This window comes from Genypterus blacodes, unplaced genomic scaffold, assembly GCF_046128005.1.
Source record: "Genypterus blacodes isolate CSIRO-AG114 ecotype Tasmania unplaced genomic scaffold, CSIRO-AGI_Gbla_v1 ptg000214l_1, whole genome shotgun sequence".
In the NCBI taxonomy this organism is placed as follows: Eukaryota; Metazoa; Chordata; class Actinopteri; order Ophidiiformes; family Ophidiidae; genus Genypterus; species Genypterus blacodes.
This window is the reverse complement of record NW_027467013.1, coordinates 861,548-885,096: the sequence shown is the minus strand read 5'-3', so window position 1 is coordinate 885,096 and position 23,549 is coordinate 861,548. Positions and strand designations below refer to the sequence as shown.

Sequence of the window (23,549 nt, the reverse complement as noted above, 5' to 3'; positions counted from 1 at the left end):
ACATCGATTTACGATCCAGTAATCTAGGTCTTTTAGTTAGTATAAACCAGTGTTAGAATGTTTATGTGATGTTTTATTGCCTTGATCAGTGTATGGCCAACGTGCATTCAAGTACACTGACTGATCGGGTCGGGTCAGAGCTTCTAGGCAAGGTTAAGTATATTTTAGATAATATACAACTGAGTAAAAGCGTCTCCATCAACATAACTGCTGCTGATTATTGAAGCCACTGGGTCCGTGAGGAATCTGTGAGTATGGAATACCAATTCATCTCCACTGGAAGAGAGAGAGCCAGACCAGTAGCCATGGAAACATAAGGAAAAGACTCGGGACTGAAATCTGACACACACGTACACACACACACACGCACAAACACATTCACACATATACTCTATACAGTATAATGTATATATACGGTGTTCAGAGAGAGAGAGAGAGGGAGAGAGAGGGAGAGAGAGAGAGAAATGCCCTTTGAATGATTGCAGAGTCTAATGTATGCTCTAGTTTTAGTGGCAAAGCCTTTAAAACTCTATATAATAATGTTGAGATGACTGCGACCACAACCACGGTGTTTGGAATCCAGAATACACACTGCCTTTGGGTTAGTGTGACCTCAGCTGAGCAGCCAGGATGTGACTGCATGTCAAAAAGGTTACAAGCCGACACACACACACACACCCACACACACCCACACACACCCACACACACCCACACACACACACACACACACACACACACACACACACACACACACACACACACACACACAAAAAGGTGCCTGTGGAAAAGGGCACACTGGACTCAGAGCTCCAGAGGGCTGACCTGGGACGGAATGATTTTTCCGGGGATGAACTTTTAGCTGTAATACCCAATAGATGAGAAATGTGCAGGTCGGGGGGTTGAAGCTCTGGCAGTGTAAGCAGGTTGCAGACTCGGTTCACGTCAGATTAGTAGGTTAGCCTGGTATTTTTGTTTTTCATGCAACCCAGGTTTTTCTGACTCTCATTAAACCAGGGCAGGTCACCATGGTAACTGTATGCTGCACAGCTAAGAAGCACTGGAGTAGGTTCAGTTCAGAGCATGTGTTTGTATCATTTACAATACTACATCATATTAGGCTCATTTATTAGCTCCTGCAATGACCTCATTCCCTCTCACACGGTTCATGGTTCAGTTGTATCTCACATTAAACACACAGCTCTTGATCCATTTATATTGTGCAAACTATCAAGCTATCAAGGATCAACAATGTTAGAATCCATGAAGCCAGAAAGACTAAATTTTCTGATTTCTCTAGGGACTTTCAGACATTTAAATTTAGAACTAAATTCAGAACAAGTGTAAACAAATTCAGTTAAATCTGCTTCTTAATGTTGAGTGGAAAACTCAGTCTCTCTTTACGATTCATGTAGTTTCCTTCAAAAGTCTTGAAACTGTTCTGCTGCTGTTTTGTTGTATGTTTGTTGACCTTTTTAGTTTGGCCTTTGGAAAAAACCTATGTATCCCAAAAAAAAGGTCCTGGAACTATAGTTCTAAAATAAATCTTGGTGATGCGGAGTGAAGGAAAGTCCCTGAGTTTCAGAAAAAGGCATGTTTGTTGTTGGTACAGGGCTCTGTCTCTCTCTCTCTCTCTCTCTCTCTCTCTCTCTCTCTCTCTCCCCCCTGTGTTGTGTTTATATGTTTACTGACACATGGCCAAGAAGGAATGAAGACAAGATTACAGGGTCACAGTTTTACCGCTGACACAATTCATATCCGTTCACTAACTCTTTGATTACTGACAGATTCTTATTTAAAACACATGGTTTACATTGGATTAAGCCGTTTATTTATCCTCCTTATGTCACAGCATAAGTTAGTAATTTCCCTAAGTGACTGGAGTTGTATTAGATTATGGAGACCCTAAGCGTTGCCAGGAATGAACTCGTAGACTTCACGAGTGTGTAATGGATTTGAACGTAATGAGACAAGTGGAATCACATGAAGCCGCGTGACCACAAAGAAATAGAATCTGCCTGTAAACATGACTGCAGCGAATACGAAGAGACCTTGGAAGGAAACTCAGCCTCTGCCCAGCAAAAAGTCCCCAGTGACCCACTTGTATTTGACACAAAGGGACACAGATGGACTCATTTTGACTCGGACAGCCTGTCACTTCTCTGCCACCTCTTCAGATGACAGATAACCCAAAGCATTCAGCAACTGTAACGCTGTTGAGAGTCAAGAGTCCAGACAAACCCCCACTGGTGCTGTGAAAGGAGACTTCCCCTCTGAGAAAGGCTTTGATATCAATTAAAGGGCATTCCCACACTGACGCCCATTGACAGAGCTTTGATTCATTCGGAAGTGGACTTCTGCGTGCCATTGTCCGCAGGAGACAATCGGAGAAAAGCTCAACAGTAGAGATGAGCGCTCTAAAGCTCCAAAGATACTCTAACACACCTTCTGAAAGAGGGAAACAGGAAACTCCTTCATGGTGTCGTCATGTCAATATTAAGAATTCAGTTCCGTTTCAGCAAAAATACATCAATCAAACTGATGTTGGGTTACGTAACAACACTGATAATATGGCCTGGAATGCAGGACACAAATGTGACTTTAATACTTCTTTCTTTGTATCTTTCCAGCAGGCATGTGTGCAGCTGGAGCCACAGTTCATCATTTCCCTGCTGTCTGGCTCTCAAACACTCTTATGACGTGTCCAAAATTCCAAAAGCTACACACAAATTCTACCCACATTTGGAGTAATGTGCTCCAACGGCAGATGCGAAAAAGTTATGTGTGCTGAAAACTATTAACATGAGAAATTTGCTTGAGTTCTTTTTTCCCCTGTGGTATGGAGACACATCTTTAAAAACAAGTATTAAATCTCTAGAAACCATTTGCTTTCCTCTGTGTTACGTTTCTTAAGTTGATATTGGCAGCAGCTTTCTGAATTTGCACTTTTATTGCCATGAATCAGCCTGTATTCATTCTTTTATCACACCCTGTTAAAACAAAATGGAGACGTGCTTGAATTTCTTAACCTCTCTCATCTCAAATCAGTGTATTGTGGAGATTTGCACACAGCATATGCGTAGTATACAGTGTGTAATTAGGACATGTGTTCAGCACAACATACATACAAATTACTGTTACAATCCTCTGGCGTGTGTCAGCCTCTTCCGCTCACACGCACTCTGTGACACTCTGAGGTCTGTGCCTTAATCTTTTGCTCCATTCATCCTCGCTCTCCCTCCCACACATTTTCTCTGTTTACCCAAGAGACCCCAAATTCAATTATAGCCAGAGAGCTTTGAGGAAGCAGCCTCGGCAGCACAGGTGAGACTGTAAAAGAATTCCGATGCCTGACATTACAAGCAAATGCATCTCGGGAGTGACATTGGTGAAGACATGGCCGGGGTTTAAAGCAATTACAATTTAAACGCTCCTCTTGATAATTAAGATAGACACACAAATTCCATAAGGGGAAAGTGCGCGATTTTGCGTTGCAGATGTGTCCTTAAAAAAGGGAAGAGAACATCTGAGGAGAGGAGAGCAGCAGAGGTGAAGCCGGCTCGCTCTGGGTAAAGTAAGGCACCGCGGGGTGAGAGGATGTCACGCTGCGACTCGGCTCTCATACTAATTAGCCTTCTGAAGCTGAATGAAAAATTCATAATTCATAAAAAATGGTAGGGGGAGGCTGCTGTGACGTTACTTTGCAGCTGAGAGACAGCGTTTCATCCTTTCTTTGAGAGTAGGAGGACGTCGCAGGGAGGGAGAGCAGCGCCACTGCCACACCCATCACGCACTGTGATGTCTACCAACCCTGCTGCTACTCCCCCGGCAGGAGACGACGCCACGCTACCACAGCGTAATGAAAGGATCAGAAAAGCCTCCTTCATTAAAAGGCGACGTTCAATGGAAGAACGTACGTGCGCCAACAGTCGGAGGAGCAAACTTTGCACATCTGTCGCCGACAAAGAGACTGCAGGTTAAGCCTCAGCCTTCCTTTGTGAATTGACACAGGCAAACGGTCACATGGCAGTGGAGGAGCAGTTCAGTGCAGTGTGAACCAAACAAACACAAGAGGCTTCTGCAAAGACAACCATCGTGGTTGCCATAGGAACAGGAAGGATACAGTATAGTGTAAGGACGTTCCCCCCTCAAAGCACCTGCACACAGTATAGAAACCAGAGCAGGAGCAGAATGGAACGTCTCACAATCAATCCAACTCTACTATTCATCAGGGTCTCTGTGATGTTTAAGGGTTAAGATGTTTGTCATACTTATATTTGTACAATTATAGCTTTGATGATGTCTGATTCTGAGGCACCTGTGGGTTCTAGATCTATGGAGAGAGCGGTGAAAGTGTGTTGAATGGTATTGCAGGCAGCAGACGCAGAATAAATCAAACACTTCATTAATCGAACTGACGTGATGGAAAGATTTAACTTTTAAACAATGTCAATTACTCACGTCCCCTCAGCAGATACCTGTCTTTCCCTCATCACTTATTTAACAGAGGCGGGGAGCAAATGTAATTTCCAAATCGCTGCTGGAATATTCGTACAATTTGCGAAGAGCCTGGGCTGACAAGAATTCATTGGCAGTGATTAATGGGGGTAATTCATAAAAAAACAAACTGGGCAGATATGAACATCCGAGCCGAGCTGCGATCAGGTGCAAGAAACGATCAATGCAAAGCAGTCAGGGGAAGAGAGAGGCTTTGGAAGGCAAATACACATGTAGACGTGTAGACAGGGCTCATATATGCTGTTTTCAGCCCCGTCTGTGTCTACACCTGTGTTTGCCTGGTCGAAGACATCGATGGAGGAAATGTTGCTTTAAAATAATAATTGTGGCAAAGCATAAAGCACAGTGGCAGGTGTGTGTGATGGGATTTGGCTCACATATAGTAAAGATGAATCATTTTGATATATAAGCCCACTCAGTTGATTAGTCAGTTTATCTAAGTGAACATTTTTGTTCTGTTCCTCCTCTTTTAAAAATGTAGAGTTGAAGTTTCCTTGAAGGATTTGACATGTCCACATCAGCGGAAGCTCTGTAAAGCATGGACATTAAATCCACTATGCAGCCGGTGGTTTACATGTCCACTTTCATCAGCTTTTACCTGAGACACACCTTACAACAACATCTTAGTAATGGGACACTGCAGTGCTGGTGTAAGGGAAGGTTCACCAATGAGCTCCAGCTTATTGAGCGTGGCACAGAAGAGCTACAGTTTATGATGAAAATTGTTGTCATTTCCTTTACTGTCTCCACTGAAAACCACATTTGGGAAATTGAAAGAGCTCACTTAAGAAAATGTTGTTTCTCTCCATGTTATCACTTTGTTTCCTGTACCATCTTAGTATTCTCAGCCATCAGCCACCAGATAATTCCACCGTTGCTCCTCTCATCCTCGTCGCTCATCCTCCGCGACCCAATTAGATTGCAGGATGCAAGGGAGGAGGAGTGCTTCATGTGGGAAAGTGATCTCCTCCCTGCACTCCCTGCGGTGGGATTTCAATTTCATGCCATGAGAAAGGCAACCAAGGGTTCAGGGTTCATCCGAGGAAAGTACGGGAGTATTTTCTGTCAGAGGATGGTGAAAGAGTGATGCGCGGCACATGAGGACACACTCTCGCATCATTTGTCTCGGAGCTTTTCCACACATGTCATGTATGAGCAAGAAATTGGGAAAAGGCCACAGCGTCGCCTTGTTTGAAAGTCCTCTGGCTTAGGCACAGCTCTGTCGTATAAATCTTCCATTTATGTTTTGCGGCTGAGCGTGGCACCCTCACCCCCCACAACACACACACACACACACCCCCCCCTCCTGATACCCCAAACACAATGCCATCTTTCAGGAAAACTGGGTCAATCAGCTATGAAACCGGGAGGAGCTAATAATTCCTAGAAACTTATTGTCAGTCATATTTTCAGTCAATGGACGTGCTTATTGAAATGCAACACAAACACACACACACACACAGGGAGCACACGGGGAGCTTGGCCCAGGTCTCTTGAATATGTTAGTGGTAATTGGTGTGCAGCAGCATATCCACATGCTGGAGCCCTACACACTCACATTAAAGCTCTGCACGGCCCGGAGACGCCCCCTCCGCTGCCCACCCCTCCCCTCTTTGGGAGGAAATGGCAGCAGATATCAGTGGAAGACAGAACTCTGCAGCACGGCAACTGGCCTCGGCTCACTCGACGCTCCCCGTCCACCTCTATTTGTAGCCATGGCAACCAACACGTACGCAAGCGCAATGTTGCACCACGACAAACTCGTATAGTGATGAAATCCATAGGGCTGTGTGAACAGAGAGGGTCGAAAACGTGGCGTGTGTGAGGACGAGGCCGGGTCGGTGGCGTCAGGGTGACAGTCAACACGGTGCTGCCGAGCCGTACGCGCAGCCACGACTCATGGATGACGGATTCGTCTCCACGGCAGCAGGCCACGTAAAGCTATAGCCGCATGTGTGTGTTCTGATTACAGCTGTCGGCTGCTGTTGCAATCAAACTGCTGTTACGACTGCTGTTTGATTGCCACGCAGCTGTCATGGAGTATGACCCAGGGAAATAAGCAATGCACGCCCCTATAAAAGTGTGTGTGTTCTCTAAATTCCCTTTTAATTCATTCTTGCAGGCGTAATGTGTTCTCCTTTCCCCTGGATTCTGTTTTTGTTATAATCTAATGAACAAATGATCACAAATCCATACAATCTGAATGATGAATGATCTATTTTAATCTCAGTATCAATGAAAATATAGCCTCGTGAATTCATAACACCGTGGCGGAACATTGCATTATGTATGCATCACAGTATGAGAGCATGAAGATAAATATTGAAGTGTAATTTCTTGTCCTTTTCCTCCACTACAGCAGAAAGCTTCCCAGGTCTTGTGGTTGACCGCTTCCACCATGGCGAGGCAGGACGTTTGAAGAAGGCTGCTCTGATTCTCCACCAACACTCCTCTGTGTTTACAGAGCTTCGCCAGAAAAGGATGTAGCTTCTAAACCCACGCATGTGACACAGACCATCCAACACTCTAATTTAAGAATGCCTTTGATGCAGTTCATCCGAAAAACTCCCTGCAATCCCACGTTCAACAGTAAATTTCATTTTATGACTGGATCCTGCACATTTTCCGCACAAAATGGGCTCTAAACAACAAAATGCTCCCATTTAAAGAGGTCCCAAAATTGCACAAATAAAATATGTTGACTGGTACAGAGAGCTGTGTCAAACATCAGATGGATGTTCTTCACTTCCCCCCCTCCCTCCTCTCTGAACCAAGCTTCTCCCCCCTAGTTAAGGCTGCAGACACTTCCTCAGGTGACATGACAGCAGATAAAATCAGAGAGGCTCTTTCTATCTCTACACTGTCCCTACAATCCTTTCATTCACAACTCTATAAAGCTTTATCCTGGGTGGAGGAGGAGGAGGAAGAAGAGGAGGAGGGGGTGATTGCTATGGTCACCATGTCCTCGCATCTCTCTCTACCAGTCTGCTCCTGTGTCTCATTTTAAAATCTCATTTACAGAGTAAGAGTGGCAGAGTGCAAACCTGACAAGCAGCTCTCCTGGTTACTTGAGCTGTCATGTTAGAGTCTGAGCAGAGAATGAGACGGTGAAGGTGACGGGCGTGTTAAAACTTACGATTTTACTCCAGTGAAGCCAAGAAATCGGTTTTCATACATTGACATGGGTATGTGTGTCTAACAGATGTAGATTGTGTGACTGTACATCGATTTACTACTAAAATAGATGTAAACACTCTCCACAGGCATGTCCTCACATGGCTCATTTCTCCTCGCAAAACAAATCAACCAGTAGACTGTATGCATTACATTACATTACGATCATTTGGCAGACGCTTTTATCCAAAGCAACTTACATTACATTACCACCCTTCGCAGAGGGGGGAGCAATTGAGGGTTCGGTGCCTTGCTCAGGGGCGCCTCGGCAGGCGCTCGAACCGGCAACCCTCCGGTTCCCAAGCAGAAGCTCTACCCACTGAGCCACTGCCTCCCGTATGCATGTTGGGCAAATGATGGAGGCCCATTTTTAGACTTTACTTGCATTTCTGCACTTCAGACAGGCAGTATAGAATGTAGCAGAGTGTAGGATTTGTGGTTTTGACACACATAGCAGTTACCCTCCTATCTTCAGAATGCTGCGACAGACAATCAAATCCCATTTGTATTCATACGCAGCCAATGACAGCTCATCAAAAAAAAAAACGCTGCTTCCAAATCATCCTCTAAGCCCAAAATCATTCAAGCACCAAGTCTGTCAATTCTCCTCCTTTCGCAGTGTGAAGCTGGGGGGAGCAGAGTGTGTGAGTTTAACAGGATTTAGCACACTGCTCTGAGCCCAGACTGTCTGCCTCCACGCGAGCTCGGCCTCGCTTTACAGTCTACGCGTCACATCACAACACACATGACATGAAACATGAGATACTGAGAACCTTTGGTGGTCTGAGCTACACACAAATAATACGTGGCTTGAATTTCAATTAGTCCGAGCCGTCTCACATAGGCACCGCTGCAGCTGGGGAAATGCACTGAGAATGTCTCTGCGTACGCACACACACGCACACACACGCACACACGCGCTTTCCTGATAGTAACGCTACAAATTAGTGTTTGCGCTGATTGAAATTCATATAACTACTTTCTAGAAGCTTACATCTGTCACAGCAGAGAGAGAGACAAAGAAGAATGCCACGATGATACTTCAGCCAGATGAAAGCTCGCTGACACCAAGCAACTGAGCTCAAGACTAAAAGAGGAAGAAAATGAAAATAGACACAAATAATCTAAGAATATGAAATGTGATATTAATCTATTTTATGCACAAGGGATCAAACATGAGGCAGAGAGGCAGAGATGCCTTCAGGAGCATCGCTATTGGCATTAAATGTCTGGGAAGCTTTCCATCAAACTCACCATCACGCAAAGATTAAGACCTGATTCAGTCAATAAGTCAAATTCTGCGGCGTGAAATCTGGGTGATGTCTTCAAAATGTCTTTGTTTGTGAATAATAACTCACAGTATTAAACCGCTCAGTTGATTAGTCGTTTATTTAAACGCCGGGTTTGATCTCCTCTACACTCTCCAGTATCTCTTCTTCATGCGTCAACCTCTGCACTCTGCATCTCTTTCACACACACACACAAACAGTATACCCGAGCAACCAGCACAGGGGTGACTTGTGTGTGTGTCAGAGAGAGAGAGAGAGAGCATTACAGCAGAGCTCTAGAGGGAGAGAATTTAGGTTTCCTTTGCTGATTTGTGTCCGTTTTGCTTTAATAAATACGCAGTAGCTCATTACCAAGCATCGACTTTAACCTGAGTGAAACCTTATAACAAGCAGACAGTAATGTTACACCAGCACACTTATTAACATTAGGAGAACTTCATGCATATTACATCTTTAGCACTTTTTAATGAACTAGCCTCTGTAATGACAAACCATGAAAGAAAGTGCAGTGTGGAGATAATTCACAATTTATGAAGAATATTAAGATTGCAGGGTGCAGCAGATTCAGGGGATGTGACAATTAGGACAGACACACAGACTCATGTAGCCGATTCATTTTGTTCCGTACTCATGACACGAGGATTAATAATAAATCCAACATGCGCCTTAATTATAAGTTTGCATTTGCTCATCCTATTAATTTGACACTGAAATCCTCTCTGAGAAATGGGACCGGTGCTCCACTCTCTGGGTTTTTGGACGTCTATTCTTTTTCATCGGCGCCTGCTCAGTCAGTCAGTCAGTCAGTCGTCAAGCAACCGTAGTGAAAGTGTTGAAGGCAGAGCTGAAAGAAGCCCTTCATTATGTTTCTACTCATTAGGTTCACCTCATTACCATTCAGTTGACAACAAGGCACACTGGAGATGCTTACTGGCCCAATTGTTCTCCATCACAGTGAATGGCTGACAGCGTACAGGGACACAGTGACTGATGGGATGATAGGAGCCCTCTGCACTGGTGTGAGAGAGGCCCTTTTGGGACAACGTCTCCGTCAGCTTGTGTGGTCCGTGGTTACTGTTTGTACACATCCATAAGTTATGAGAACAGTGGTCCAACATAGGAAGCTTCCACCAAAAGGTTTATGGTAATTCCACCTTATATTTCTCCTTAGTGCTTTGCTCTGACAAATTGGAAATGGTATCAATAAATAAAGATACGATTTGCAGTTCAAACGCCTTTCGGATCGCAGAGAGAAAAGCATTCTTCCCAGCATTAGTCAAATTACAGCCTGTTACCTGAGCCCTGCAGCCAACATCCCTGTGACTGAGCGACTTGGCCTCAAAACCCCTCAACTCCTGAAGACCTTTCTAGCGTCTGTATTTATACTGGATTATTGCAAAGGACAAAGATAGTGGCGCATTGTGCGGAAACCCCGGCGAGGACTGGAGGTGCTTCCACACAACGTGCGCGGGTGAAAAGAAAGTAAACCCTGATCTCCTCCACCCGGTGATCTGAATTCTGAACTCTCTCTCATTGAGCCATTGTTATGGAGGTAAAGCTGATGCTAATGGGGATGACTGGGAGGTTGTTGACAGGATTAACCCCCGGGCATTGAGACTCTGCTCCCTGCCGAATTCTGAGCTGTATGTTTAGAAAATTACATTGAGGACATTACACTGGATATATGCCGGAGCTCATAACGTGAAGGACCTCGCTGTTGACATTACCTGTAATTGGTAGAGCCAAGTAATGGATTGCATTCCAATGAAACGGTGGTGGCTAAGGAATGGTGCCATTATCCACAAATGAAAACGTGGGAGATCTATGGGTTTTCTCAGGCAGAGTAAGCTCCTACAGCTGTACTGTCTTACAAAAGCCACATGGTAGAATTCAACATTTGTAGTAAGCAAGAAAGAGTAAAAGTAGTGGTGTGAGGCAGCGAGAGCCTGATTCTGTCTAAATCTAAAAACAGTGAGTTGTGCTGTGTTTCTAATTTCAGCATCGCATGAGAAGTGGAATTTTCCACGTTTGGTTGTATCAGTAAGAATTCTACCAGTCACATTTGTCTGATGGGAGATAATAGAGCCTGACTGCGTTCTTTACGGCTCTCTCCCCTGCCTCTCTACCTCCTCCCCTCCCCCACACCCTAACCTTTAAATACACGCTTTAATCTCTCTCTCTCTCTCTTCACAGACAACTTGTGCCAAGCTTGCAGCAGCCTTCACCAACCATAAGCATCAAGGCAGCCACATAGAGGCCATCAGTCTACGTTAAGCAAAGGACTGCAGGACAAACTGAAGCTACGTCTGGACTCCTTGCTCTACTGAACTCCATGCATTTAAAGAGGACCGTAGGCATAGAGAATAAGAATAAGGTGCAAGACGACCAATGTCTGCACTGATGTAGTGCTTTGTGATCCATGCAGATCCATCTGCTGTTGTACTTGTTTGCACAAACAAAGACAATTGGGATTGACACAAGCTTGTTCACAGCCAGTGTGCTAAGTAGGCCACAGCATGGTATGTGACCCTGGAGGTAGCTAGATGGCCCCTTTTTGTTCCTCTCCCATCTGATACCATGCCCGCTGAGGTGGAAACTTACTCCCCTGGACCAGAGACAGAGGAACTGTAGCCAGTGGTGTTAGTTACGGGGTGATGTCAACAAGTTTTACATTTTCTTAAAGGGCGCAACTCAGATCAACTGTGCCAACCTGAATGTAATTTGGCTTTTATTTGCCAAACAAAACTCTGTGCGATTACTTGAGTGGTATTTCATAAAGTGAGCGTTCGTCCCCCTTCACTGCTGCAGAGACAAGATCAATCACAGCTGGAGTTGAGCCAAGGTGACGTATCTGCCGTGTATCTCGTGTCGGATGAGATGCACCATGAAAAATGAGAGCTTCGGGCTACGACAAGCACTTGGAGTAGGAATTCAGCGAGTCACTCTGGCAGAATCTAGCAAAGAAACACCTGTAGTACCTCTTCCCCCACAAAGGGTAACACATGTTTTCATTAAATGGCTACTACCAAAGAAGTAACACACATTCCGGCTTTACAATCCTGAAGAATAAGATCTCTTCACATTATCCAAGACAGAAAACCGTGACATTGACCTATAAGTGAGAGTACGCTTCCTATTTCCCACCTAAAATGTGAGCCAGTGGTTTAGGAAAAGGTATCTTACTGGCTGGGGGGGGGCCGATGGGCAAAACAACCGCTGAGATTTTTATCTGGCGCTCTAGCTCGACTTAGAAGATTGAAAGTGTGTTAAATTGAGCATTAAATAAAGCTTTCTGTTAGTGGGGCCTTTTGGTCACCCTCTCCTGAGCAGCATTTTAAGCTTGTTTCAGCCCAGGCTAACAAAAGCCCCCACTCGACATGGCTACGGCTCAACCCAAACACGAATGGGAACCAGTAGACAGCTCGGTACAGAGGAGCCGAGGCTTTTAAAAACTGTTCCTCTTCAACATTTGATAGAAACCCACAACACAAACTCTGCTGCAGATTTAAGATCATTCATTTGAAGCTGTCTGTGGGTAGAATCAGAACACGAACAGCTCTCTTCTTCTCTACCTGAAGCAGATGTTCTCTAGTAAATACCGGCAGGAGCGACTGAGAGTTTAATTCATTTTATTAGAGTACTATCATGAGACGGATAGTGAGTGAGAGGGAGGGAGACAAAGATGAAGGGAAATGGGCTTCCTGACTGCCGCCGCCGCCGCCGCTCCTTGGCACACAAATGCACGCTTACGGACCGACTTAATGAAAATGTATAGTGCCAAATGAAACGATGTCACTGCGAAAGACAAAACCCAGCCTGAGAAGAAGGAAGGAGAGAAGAACCCACAGACTACATGTCACTACTGCACTTTTCAATTAAACTGCAAACGCTGCAGTGCGAGTCGTGATATAATTTGGCCGTTTTCATGTTAAAAGAAAATAACAGCTTTGGCGTTTCTTCGTGTTTTTGTTCTCTGAAGGGCGGAGAAGTGGCGAGAATAAATCAACACTTAGGCCTCGAAACACTAAAGCTGGGATGCATTAGAACAAAGCTGTGAGGTTGATGGCTCCTTGGGGCAAAGTGAGGCAGAGCTTCATTGTGGGTTATCACTGATTGTGCAGCCTGATGCTGACTAAATAAAATCCCCTCCCCACGTACTTCAAATTAATTCTGAAAGGCCGCCATCAGCAAACGCAATGGTGGAAACAAAGGCAGATACAAGGAAGGGATCAGCCCATTGTGTCAACCACAGGGTTGACTTAAAAAAAAGCCCCAGAACGAAACGCTCAAGTGTTCTAATACTTCAAATGACGTTGGCGCTCAAGGACAAAGCTATTCTAGAGATCATTTCATTACTGTGGACAAAGTATCTTGGTGTACAATGGAGTTAGACGTATGTTGAAGTGATAAATATTGTATAACACAGCTTCAGTTTATGCATAATGCTGTGTAGAATCAACACACAGCACATGGGCTAATGTGGCTCTCTTACTAAAGTCAATATATGTGGCTTTCATCTGATTATGCTGTTTACATGACATTAGACAGAATTTATGTGTGGCCTTGATTGCTTTGGAATCTAAGATTGAACATGATGAGAAAACAAATGACACGTTTATGACTCATTAAACATAAAAACACAACAACAGCTATCAATCATTACATTGTGTACTTGGTAGAAGACTTTGGATCAACGTGGGATCTCGCTATAAGATTCTTTGAGTATTAAAGAAGAAGCTGAAGAACACGTGATGACACTAGATATATTAGTAGCTCTGGACAGGAAGCCTCACAGCAGGCTCAGGGAACACCATTTACCCACAGTGCTTTGGGGAACAGCCAGTACGACACGTCTACCCTGCACTTTACAAACCAAGCTCTCCCTGAATGTTACTGGATCTATTTCGCTCTACAGCCACTTTGCGCTTTTCTCCATCTGAATTCTGTTTCTTGGTTCCAGGGAAGAAGGACTGTGGTCGGAGAACACGTCCGGTTCATCTATTCTGGGTAAAATAACAGTCTTTCCCACCACTCCACCCTGTTCCTCTGCGTCTGAATGAAGGTCAGAGGATAGCGGAGAGAGGCGGCCCAGTGAGATGGTTTCTTACATCCCACTCTCTCCTGCACTCTCTTGGCATTCAGGTAACACTATCATTATCAAAGTTGGAATGATCGTGTACAATCAGCATCTCATCTTAGGTTACACTTCCAAGTTGCGCAGACCTGGGATGTTATAATACAGCTGTGATGACAAAGCCAAACCTCTGGATCCGTGTAAAATATGAAAGGAATTCCAACGGCTGCTCTTCCCTTTTAAAGACATGGAAACTATCCTGGTCTCTCTTGCACATCTGCATTTACAACAACCTCACAGACAGCACCATTAATTCTCACACCTCATTGAAACACCAACGTGAGAGGAAAGGACCTGCGAGATATCAGCGCCTTATGGTTAACAGAGAACATCCTGAGAGATTGTGGAGCACGAGGATGTTCTAGGGGGAAGAAAAATGTTCAGTTCGACAGCTCAAGGCAGTTTGGGAGACTCGTGCCAGCACTTAAGAATCACCAAACAAAACTGAAGTGGTGTGCTGAAAGAACCCCGATGTGGCAGAGATCCAAGCCGTATTCATGGAATTGCCGTGTCAGCTGACCGATCAGTATTCCCTTCAAGAAAACACGCTCGAGCAAGAGGGCAGCGACAACTCACCGAGATGTCAAAGACCTCCTCTGTGTCGTCCAGCATGCGGACCCTGATGGTAACGTGTCTTCCAGGGGGCATGGCCGGGGGTCTGTGCCCGCGGTCCAGGGTACTGATGCCAAGAGTCTCTGGGGCGCCCAGACGCTGCCCTGCTGTGGTGGCCGTTGGCTCCGGCTCTGCCATGGTGCACTACACTGTTTACTGCCCGGGCCTGCAGAGGAAGCGAGAGACAAACAAGTCAGACATAAAAGCAGATGTGCTCACTTACATTGTTTTCCAACACCTGTATGGAAAACAATATGACAACCAAGAAACAATGTGATGCTAAAATTGGGTTGAGAAGTGAGAATCCTTCCTCTTACACAGTGCTGGTACAAGAAAACGCTATAGGACCCAGAGGAGAGGTTTCGCAACTTTGTGTGTCACCCTAATGGCGTAATTGCAAATGCTGTATTTGCACTCTCAGCTAATGGCTGATAATTGTCGCCTGTGGGAGAACCAATTACTGTAAAAAGAGATCCAAGCACATTCTTCATTTCAAAGCCAAAATCAGACGGCCCTAATTGGATTTGACTAACATATCTCAGGGTGGGAGTGTACAATCAAACAGTCAATACAATGACAATTCATTCCGGAAGTCGTAAGATAACCACAAAGACACAGTTTAGCTTATTTAGGTTTTAATAACTCTCAAGGGCGTCGTGTTCAATCTGTATGACACTGAGGAAGTGTGAAGATACTACACTGCTCTGCTATTGATCCACCACAAAGTCATCTTGGAATACGGTGGTCATGATGTGCATAGAGTAGTTAACTCTGCTCATTCTTAACCACAGCAACCATAGTGACTCTGGGTCTCATCTGGTATTCAAATCAAAGATGAGGTGCAGAATGTGGAATCAGAAGCACTGTGTCTTTGTCTGCATCTGTCCCCCAGCCCAGGCTTGTGCTTGGACTAGTTGTGGAGACTTTCATTCTAGCTTGACACACGAGCAGGCCACTATCCAACCCCCCTCCCTATCTGTCCAGCCAGATCCCCTGAGGCCCGGCTGTCCTGCTTAATTCTCTCTTCACTGCGCATTCCAGCTGACTGATGTCATCTCGAGCCCTCACCAAGTGGTTCATCAGAGTGCTGAGGCCAGTGGGCAGAGGTTGACACGCTGCAGAGGTGAATGACTGCTGCCAAACCTGAGCTGAAAGCTGAATAAGGGCTTTCAACCCAGTGAATAATGTAGTCCAGTAAAGTGGATGCAGAAAAATTGGCCAATGGCAGCAAAATATAGTAAATACAGTGTGTGGTTCTACTGTATCTGTCCTTCCAATGCATGTTGATATAAACATGGGGGGGATTTGATCGACGTGTGATGCAAGAACGCCGATTTTGGACACAGCATGGGCTTATACACCACCTTTCTCTCAGCACAGGGTGTGGAGGGTATGATGGGTTCTTTTTGAGTTTTCCAGCTGAAGGGCTGGACTCAGAGCGCTGATCCCACTCCCTTGAGCTGATGGAAACCAGACCTCGTGCTCTCACCCAGGCCACGAATGGAAAACAGGCATATTTTTCAAATCAATCACAGTCATTTATGACACTTGATCCTCCGCCTATCATCACTAGCCCCTGGCCTGGTTTTGACAAGTGTCTCGTGTGGAGTCTGTAAATGCATTGTTTATATGACCCACACATGCTGTAACCCAACACTCTTCAAACACAAAAACACTGAAATAGAGGGAAAAGAAACAGTAGACAGCGATTATGTTACCTGACACTTCGCCTAACCTGTGTCTGAGAGCAAGAACCAAACAGTCATGAGCTTTGGTTTGTGTGTTCCTCTAAAAAAAAGGTAATCAGTGTTCAGAAAACACACAAAACAGTCTCCGGTTGGACAATTGGCACCTTGTTCCAGACCAGGATACAATACCAGAGGGCCATTGACAAACCCATGAGTGTTTCCCCAAAGTAAACGACATCGCCTTTGAACTTGTTTGCTCGAAATTCCCCACAAGTGTGCAACATGGAGCCGTGACTGGTTGGCTGTGTGTACAGGCTGAAAGGGTCTCTGGGGGTCTAACAGAGGTTTCTCTGTGAGCCGGAGGGGGGGGGGCACACCGGAGCCCCTCTTGAGGTCCCCACACCGCACAGCTGGATTCTTTTAATGACAGCTGAATGGCCAGAGGCTTTGCTAATTCAGCCAGCTGTCTACCTGAGGCCGAGCTCCTAAACACAAACAGTTCATTTTACTCTCTTGTTCACTGACACCATTATCCAGACATTGACACCTAGGTGTGTCTGGCGTTGCGTGTATCACCGTGAAGTTCCGTTGAATTGACAGCATGACATCTGTTCCTCAAGTGAACACAAGACGACTGGCACAACTGAGCTGCCATTTTAGGCCTCCAGAACAGGCAAAATTAATAATAATATTGGGAATACGTTCACGGACCGTGCGAAAAAATTGTGAAATACATTACTGAGGGGTTTTTTTTTCTCCCCCTCTCACGTGGTCTGGTGAAGTTTACGCCATTGATGTAATAGGTTAATAGAGCAGCTGGTATACTGTTGCAATCCTCCTTCTCATCACCACCACCACCAGTAGATGTGCCATGAATGCACCGCCTGGACTCACCTGGTCAGCCCTCTGTCAGATTTAAAAACGCACACTCCCCGGTGACATCTTCACCGTGTAAATGTCACACAGCCAGCATGGAGTATATACATCTACGGCTGCAGCGGCTGCCACACACACTATCCATGCAGCTACGGTACGCTTCTGGCCACTGACCCCCTTCCCTTTACAATACAGCACCCAGTGGGAGACAGCAAGTGTGTGCGTTAAATGAAGCTTTACGCACACGGTGTAGTTATTTACCCCCTAAAGAAATCCACGGGATAACGAAAACCGTGGTAAAGATACTCCAAGGACTTAACCTTAATCTCCTCAAACAAGTTCAATCACTTCCCTTAAAGCACGCAGAGGACTTGCGGTTCTTACCCCTTCGCGTGATATGCGGGCTTATCCGTACGTGTTCTCCAAATGGAAGGAGCCTTTACATCCACGTCCACGCAGGTTTAAAAAAACAAAACAAAAACAAACACTGGTTGAGTTTAGATGCAGGGTGTACCGGCGAGGAGGATTTTTGCGGTCGCCATGGCGGACGACTGAGTGGAGTGAAAGAGTGAGTGAGTGAGCCGGGGAGAGACGGGATTACACTGAACCGAGCAGCGAATCCAGCCCCGGTGCTTCCAATCCACACAGACAATGAAGGCGGCGCAGGCGGCACATCCACCTTCTCCAGTGGCGAGGCTACACCGAACGACAACAGCACCATCTAGCGGCAGAAGATGGAACACCCCCGTCGGAAATTAATTGCTTGATATTTTAGATTTAAAGAGGAGCAGTCGGTACAAAAATTGGAACATTGATTGCTGTGATTTAAAAAAAAAATAGTTTGTGGCTTATTTGCGAGATTTTATTTTGTTTGGTTTGCTGAGAAGTGATACTACTGCTGAGAATAATCGATTATCTTTAATGCATTAAAAAGAATACCGTCTTCAGTCTCTATTAATGAATTCAAAACATATTCACATATTCAAAACACATTACATCACATGACATTCAATCCACTTTCCGGGTAAAGAACCTAATACAATAAAGAAAAGGCTAGGCATGAACATTCTATTTATTTATTTAACAGAAACCCCACAAATGCATACTGCTACATTAAATGGAGCAGATGTAATATGTGTAATGCAGTTATTGTCCCTTGACAGACTTTTAGACAGATGTAAAAAAATAACAGGGTCGAGCAATAGTGTCAAGCAGTCACATTTTCCGTAATTTATGTTCATCTTATTTAATTTTTGCACTCTCCTAAGACATATAATAATAGTAAATGTAGTAATTTGGTTCATCTTGCCACCCCATGCATTCTTTCTGCACAGCTATCCACTATAATCTTGTGTGAATCATACAGCACTGCATCGACACACTCATAAATGACAATGCAGTACAAACACTGTTAATGTTGCAGAGCCTACAGCTAAACCAGTTATCTTCCCTCTTTGTTTCTTTAATCATCCCAAAACATGAGAGCTCCGGACTTTCAGTTCTTTATTCAGATGTTAACAACATAAACAATGACTGTCACAGCATAGTAACAACAAATAAGCGCACTAAAGGAATGCAGACTAATGTAAACACACATGGTGAAGACGTGTTTCATGTTCCCCAATCAGCCTGTGTTTGGTTTGCAGAGACATCGAATGCAAAATAATCGAGCAGCAGTAAGATGGTAAGATGAACAGGATCGTTTTCATCATAATAACTGATGTGATACTTTATGGCTCCAGGCAGGTCAGAGGTCACAGACAGCGATTGAGCACTATCTTCTGTGGCTGCAAGAGATTCTGCTCTGTTCCGCAATACTATGCATTCATTTAGCCGCACTTAATTTGTGCTAGTTTAACATTATGTGGTTGAGAGAAGGGAGGAGGTGGAGCTTGAGTTGCATTCATGGCCCCAGTGATACCATGAGATCAAGGGGCCACTGGGGGGCGCTTTAGTTTTCGGTAACACATGAGTGATAAGACTGCAAAGCATAAGGCTGACAACTTGAAGCCACTCTGATCCTTAAACTACAGATCTACTTTCCTCAGCCTAATGCCTAAGAGCTCTGTGTACCACACTGATAAATATTATTTTAGAACAAACATAAACACAAGTTTTGTCACTAAGCAAAGGAGACCACCATCATTTAGCCCAAAGGAAAACCTCACAGTATCAAGTCCAAGACGAGGATTTGTTCCACTCTGTGAAAGCCGACTAGATGTCTGTTAATCAAATCAAGCAGCAGATTGTTCCATCGTGGAATTTTCCTATCATAAGAAGACTGATGACAAATCTTGGCTCAGGGATTTAAACTGCATGCTTGAGCAATATGATAGCAACATCTCAATAATAGATTAATCAATTAAATAGGCAATCTTCATCGTGTAATCTAACGGCTGCAGAGTCTCTCCTCACTTTGCGCCGCTCTGTGTATTCCCTGGAGGTGTGTTGTTATTCAGTTTTTCTCTTTTCTTTTTCATGGAGAGCAGCCCGGAGCGTTGCCTCCACATCGCCCACTCCTCCGAGGAGCTGAATGTAGGGACAGGGATAAAAGACAAGTCGAGTGGTGGAGGGTTGCAACTTGGCTCTATTTCTTGTCTCTGTTTCATGTCTCCTGTTCGCCCACCTTCACACTGGCAGGAAGAGGCATCTCCCACGCTTTGCGGTGTGGGACTAAGACGTAGAATTCACATCTCTGTGTCTTGGCACCTCCCGAGGCCCTCTGGAGGCTTGTGTTCGGAACTGAGGTGGAGATGAACATTTCAGCCACAGCGTGAAAGAGAGAACAAGAGAGAGAAGATAAATACTGCATTTATACTGTAGATTTCAACTAATATCCTTATTTATATTTCTTATCATTTCTCTATGCTTATATATATTTTTCAACTCTAGAATGGGAGCAACTGTAACATGACCTAGTTTCCCCCTGGCGATCAATAAAGTATTTCTGATAAAGAGGAGACAATGTTGTTATAGGAAAGTTATGCAAGCAATCAAGGTGTATTTTCTAGGTTTTAATGATCCTTTATCAACTTAAATACCAGAATAATAAATCATGAGTCATCTTCCCACTCATTTACGTTCTCAATTTCCATTCATAATGTATCAATTTGGAATAATGTTACTATTGAATTGAAAATTGCAACACTACACTGAAGCTTGATGTATTAATGTCCTTTCCACTGATGTATCTGTTTTACAACGTGAGATAAAAACACAACAATGTCCTTTGTTCGTTCGTTCGAAACCATGAGTAGACAAACATACATGCAGTCACCCGAGCTGCTTCTCTTTAACATATTACAACTTCCTCCATCTGTCTTCACATAGGCGACACAAGCAGGAGCAAATTGTCAGGTAATTATTTAAATAGTGCATATGGTCTCATGTGGTTTTGCATTTTAATGAATATTTAATGAGCTCTTATTAAGACACCAACTGGCAAAACAAGGAATCCGAAAGCACGAACAAGTTGTGATGAATATGTGCAGCAAAACATAATTAGTCACAAAGTCAGGATCCACGCGTCTAAAGATGAATCTTAACATGTTTAATTAAGTCGTAATACATGAGAGGGAGCGTTGCATCAGGCCAGTGTGAGCACAGCAGATCTGCAACACTGTTTTATTGGAGGAGTTTATCTCCTTTGCTTCATAAACCCATGTGGGGAGAAAGAAGAAACACTAAAGAAAGACTGTACAAATGTCTCAACAGTGAGATAATGAGTTTAAATGTCTCTGTGAAAGTTTATTCTTCACGACTCTATCCAATATATGCACATCATCACTTCATGCTTTAACCTTTTTATGGTATTACTGTGTGGCATAAGTTGGCATAAAGCTGCAGTAGTCTATTAAACATGTTTGACAGCCACCTGAAATGCATCCCCGAGTGTGTATTCACCTTAAAAATGGGTTGGAAATGGAAATGAGATTCTGTTCTATTTTCATCTCTGCAGCACGGGCTGCATCTCCTGCTCTGTCACCAGTCTGAATAACAGGTCATTAGAGCTGCAGCTAGACATCTACATTGTTCCAGCCCCCACTGTTCCAGTCACTTAGTGTGAAATGAGCCTGGCCCCACACACACACACACAGTCTAATTACCTGTGTTGCTACGTTTGGCTCACTAAAATTTTTGCCACCAATGAACTCCATTTGCAAATCCCCAGTTGCTTATATTTTATCGCCACTGCTGCTTTGATAAAAGTGAAGAGGGCAGGGGACAGTGGACTGTGTGTGTGAGTGTGTGTGAGTCGCTTAAATCTCCTCCATGAGGAGTTCACACCCCGTACATTACTATTTCCCATAAGTCCAACTGCTTTGCATAATTATTATAACTGAAGAGCAGACAATGAAACCACCACATCAGCTGATTTGGCACCAAACACACAAGTTAAATACGTAGGAGACTAACTTGATTAGTTGCTCATGAGTGGTAATTACAGCCTATTTAGTCATTAGACAGTCAACCAATTATATTGAGCCTGGACAAAAGAGTGACGATCACATTCACTTTCTTATTCCCTCGACTTTGATGAAAGCTGAATCTGATTTCCGTTCTCTCATTATCTCCAGCAGGTGCGCCTGTCGAGAGACAATTTACATCTTGCCAGCACTCCAGGATCCAGGACTGTGTCTGGCAACAGAGGAGAGCTTAAACATCCCAGGAATGTGCTGGATGTAGGGGAGATAGGCGGGGAAGTTGTTACAGCTGAGCAAGCAACGGCTGGGAGTCTGTTTTGTATAGAAGCCGGTCAAAGCTCAGGAATCAGGAGGATTCTTCCCTTTAGAGTGGAAAGAAAGGGTTGAATATCATGGAGCTCCTGCAGAGTTTCCATCTCCATATGTGAAGGAAAACAGCAGGGGGGCCGTACCTCCTCATATGTGCCATTAAGAATATAAAGACTGAGATTTGTGTTTGAAGAAGTGAAGTTAGGAATGTTTTCCACCACGTTAAAGGGAGATTTGTGGGGATTTGTCTATATTTGGTAATGTTTGTGATACTGATTTGTCCACATTTACACCTCAGTCAGGCAAAAACAACTTGAGCTCTGTCGTCTCGCCACAGTGTCGTGTGGAGTTAAAATCAAAGGTCTCCAAGCGCACAAGTGGAAATAAGCAAAACCCTAAACTGTCTGTGAAAATAAGGAGCCAGAGAAGCATAGAAGCTCCACGTGTCAGTGTGTGTCGGCACAGCTGCAAACCCTGAAGGCTCGCCTGTAAAATACACTGTGTTCTCTTTTCAGCTCATCAGAATGAAATAAGACTGAGGAAAGTGCGATACAAATGACTCTGCATCTCATCAAAGGCAAGAAGGAGAAAGGAGGAATGCAGGCGAAGCATGATAAACACAATTAATCACATTAAGAGGCAGACATAATTGCTCATAATAACTTCAGGGTTACAGACAGGCTGGTCACCGACGGTTTCCAAAGAGAAAAGGTAGATAGAATGAGAAAAACATGTGCAATCTGCAATCTGCTCCATGAGCAGCATATATCCTTCTCTGACAAGCTTCCATAATTTTGTCCCATTCCAAGGTTGAATGTCCATGTCCAACACTCTCACTGTGTCCTTCTGATGATGGAAATGAGGAACATGCGACTCTGCACAATGGAGGTATTTCTCCCTGACATTTACAGTGATCCTCCCCCCATACACACACAAAAACAGCGTTACAGCTGCAAATTAGACTGTGAAATCAACAACTCGTGTTGCCATCTAGTTGCCATGACACCTATTATTAGGACCTTGTAACGGTCCCTAGCTTGAACTGTTCGTTCTCTCTCTCCCTCCTGCACATCAATAATGTTTACGGTGAGGGGATCGTGTGTGTGTGAGCTGATTAAAGTGAGGGTGCTCGGCTCAGTAGTGGTGACTTCCTGGTAAAGTATTACATGAGGAAGAAAAAGGTTTACCCTGTTTAGTTAGTAACACTTCTTCCTCCAATAGTGACAATAATAAAGACATGAGGGAGAGTTGCAATGCTTATCGAACAAATTTGGGCAAAACACTGGAACCACAATGAGACTTCAGTCACAAGGTCATGAGGTATTGCACTCCAAATATGATGTAATCACTGTACTCGTTGCCACGGTGCTTTGGACCTTAGCGAGGTTTCGAGTGTCTGCCAGTTTCTATGATTTGCTTGAGTGGCGAGTGAAGTATCACTTCAGAATGGAGGAGTTGGAGGAAACGCTGGCAGTGCAAACATACAGTATCTGTACTTCACTGACCTACAAACCTGTGGAAAGAAAAT

The 23,549-nt window shown here is 44.3% G+C and overlaps 1 protein-coding gene across 1 annotated transcript in view; it reads right to left on the bottom strand.

Moving 5' to 3' along the window:
- LOC143015941 (FERM, ARHGEF and pleckstrin domain-containing protein 1-like) overlaps positions 1-17,884 on the bottom strand; it is a 45,932-nt gene extending 28,048 nt beyond the window's left edge. Inside the window, exons 1-2 of the mRNA XM_076170112.1 lie at positions 17,673-17,884; positions 14,689-14,890 (exon numbers count right to left, since the gene is read on the bottom strand). Of these exons, the coding sequence (XP_076026227.1) occupies positions 14,689-14,862 (174 nt within the window). The 5' untranslated portion in view covers positions 14,863-14,890; positions 17,673-17,884. The remainder of the gene's footprint in view (positions 1-14,688; positions 14,891-17,672) is intronic.
- Between the last annotated feature and the right edge of the window lie 5,665 nt (positions 17,885-23,549).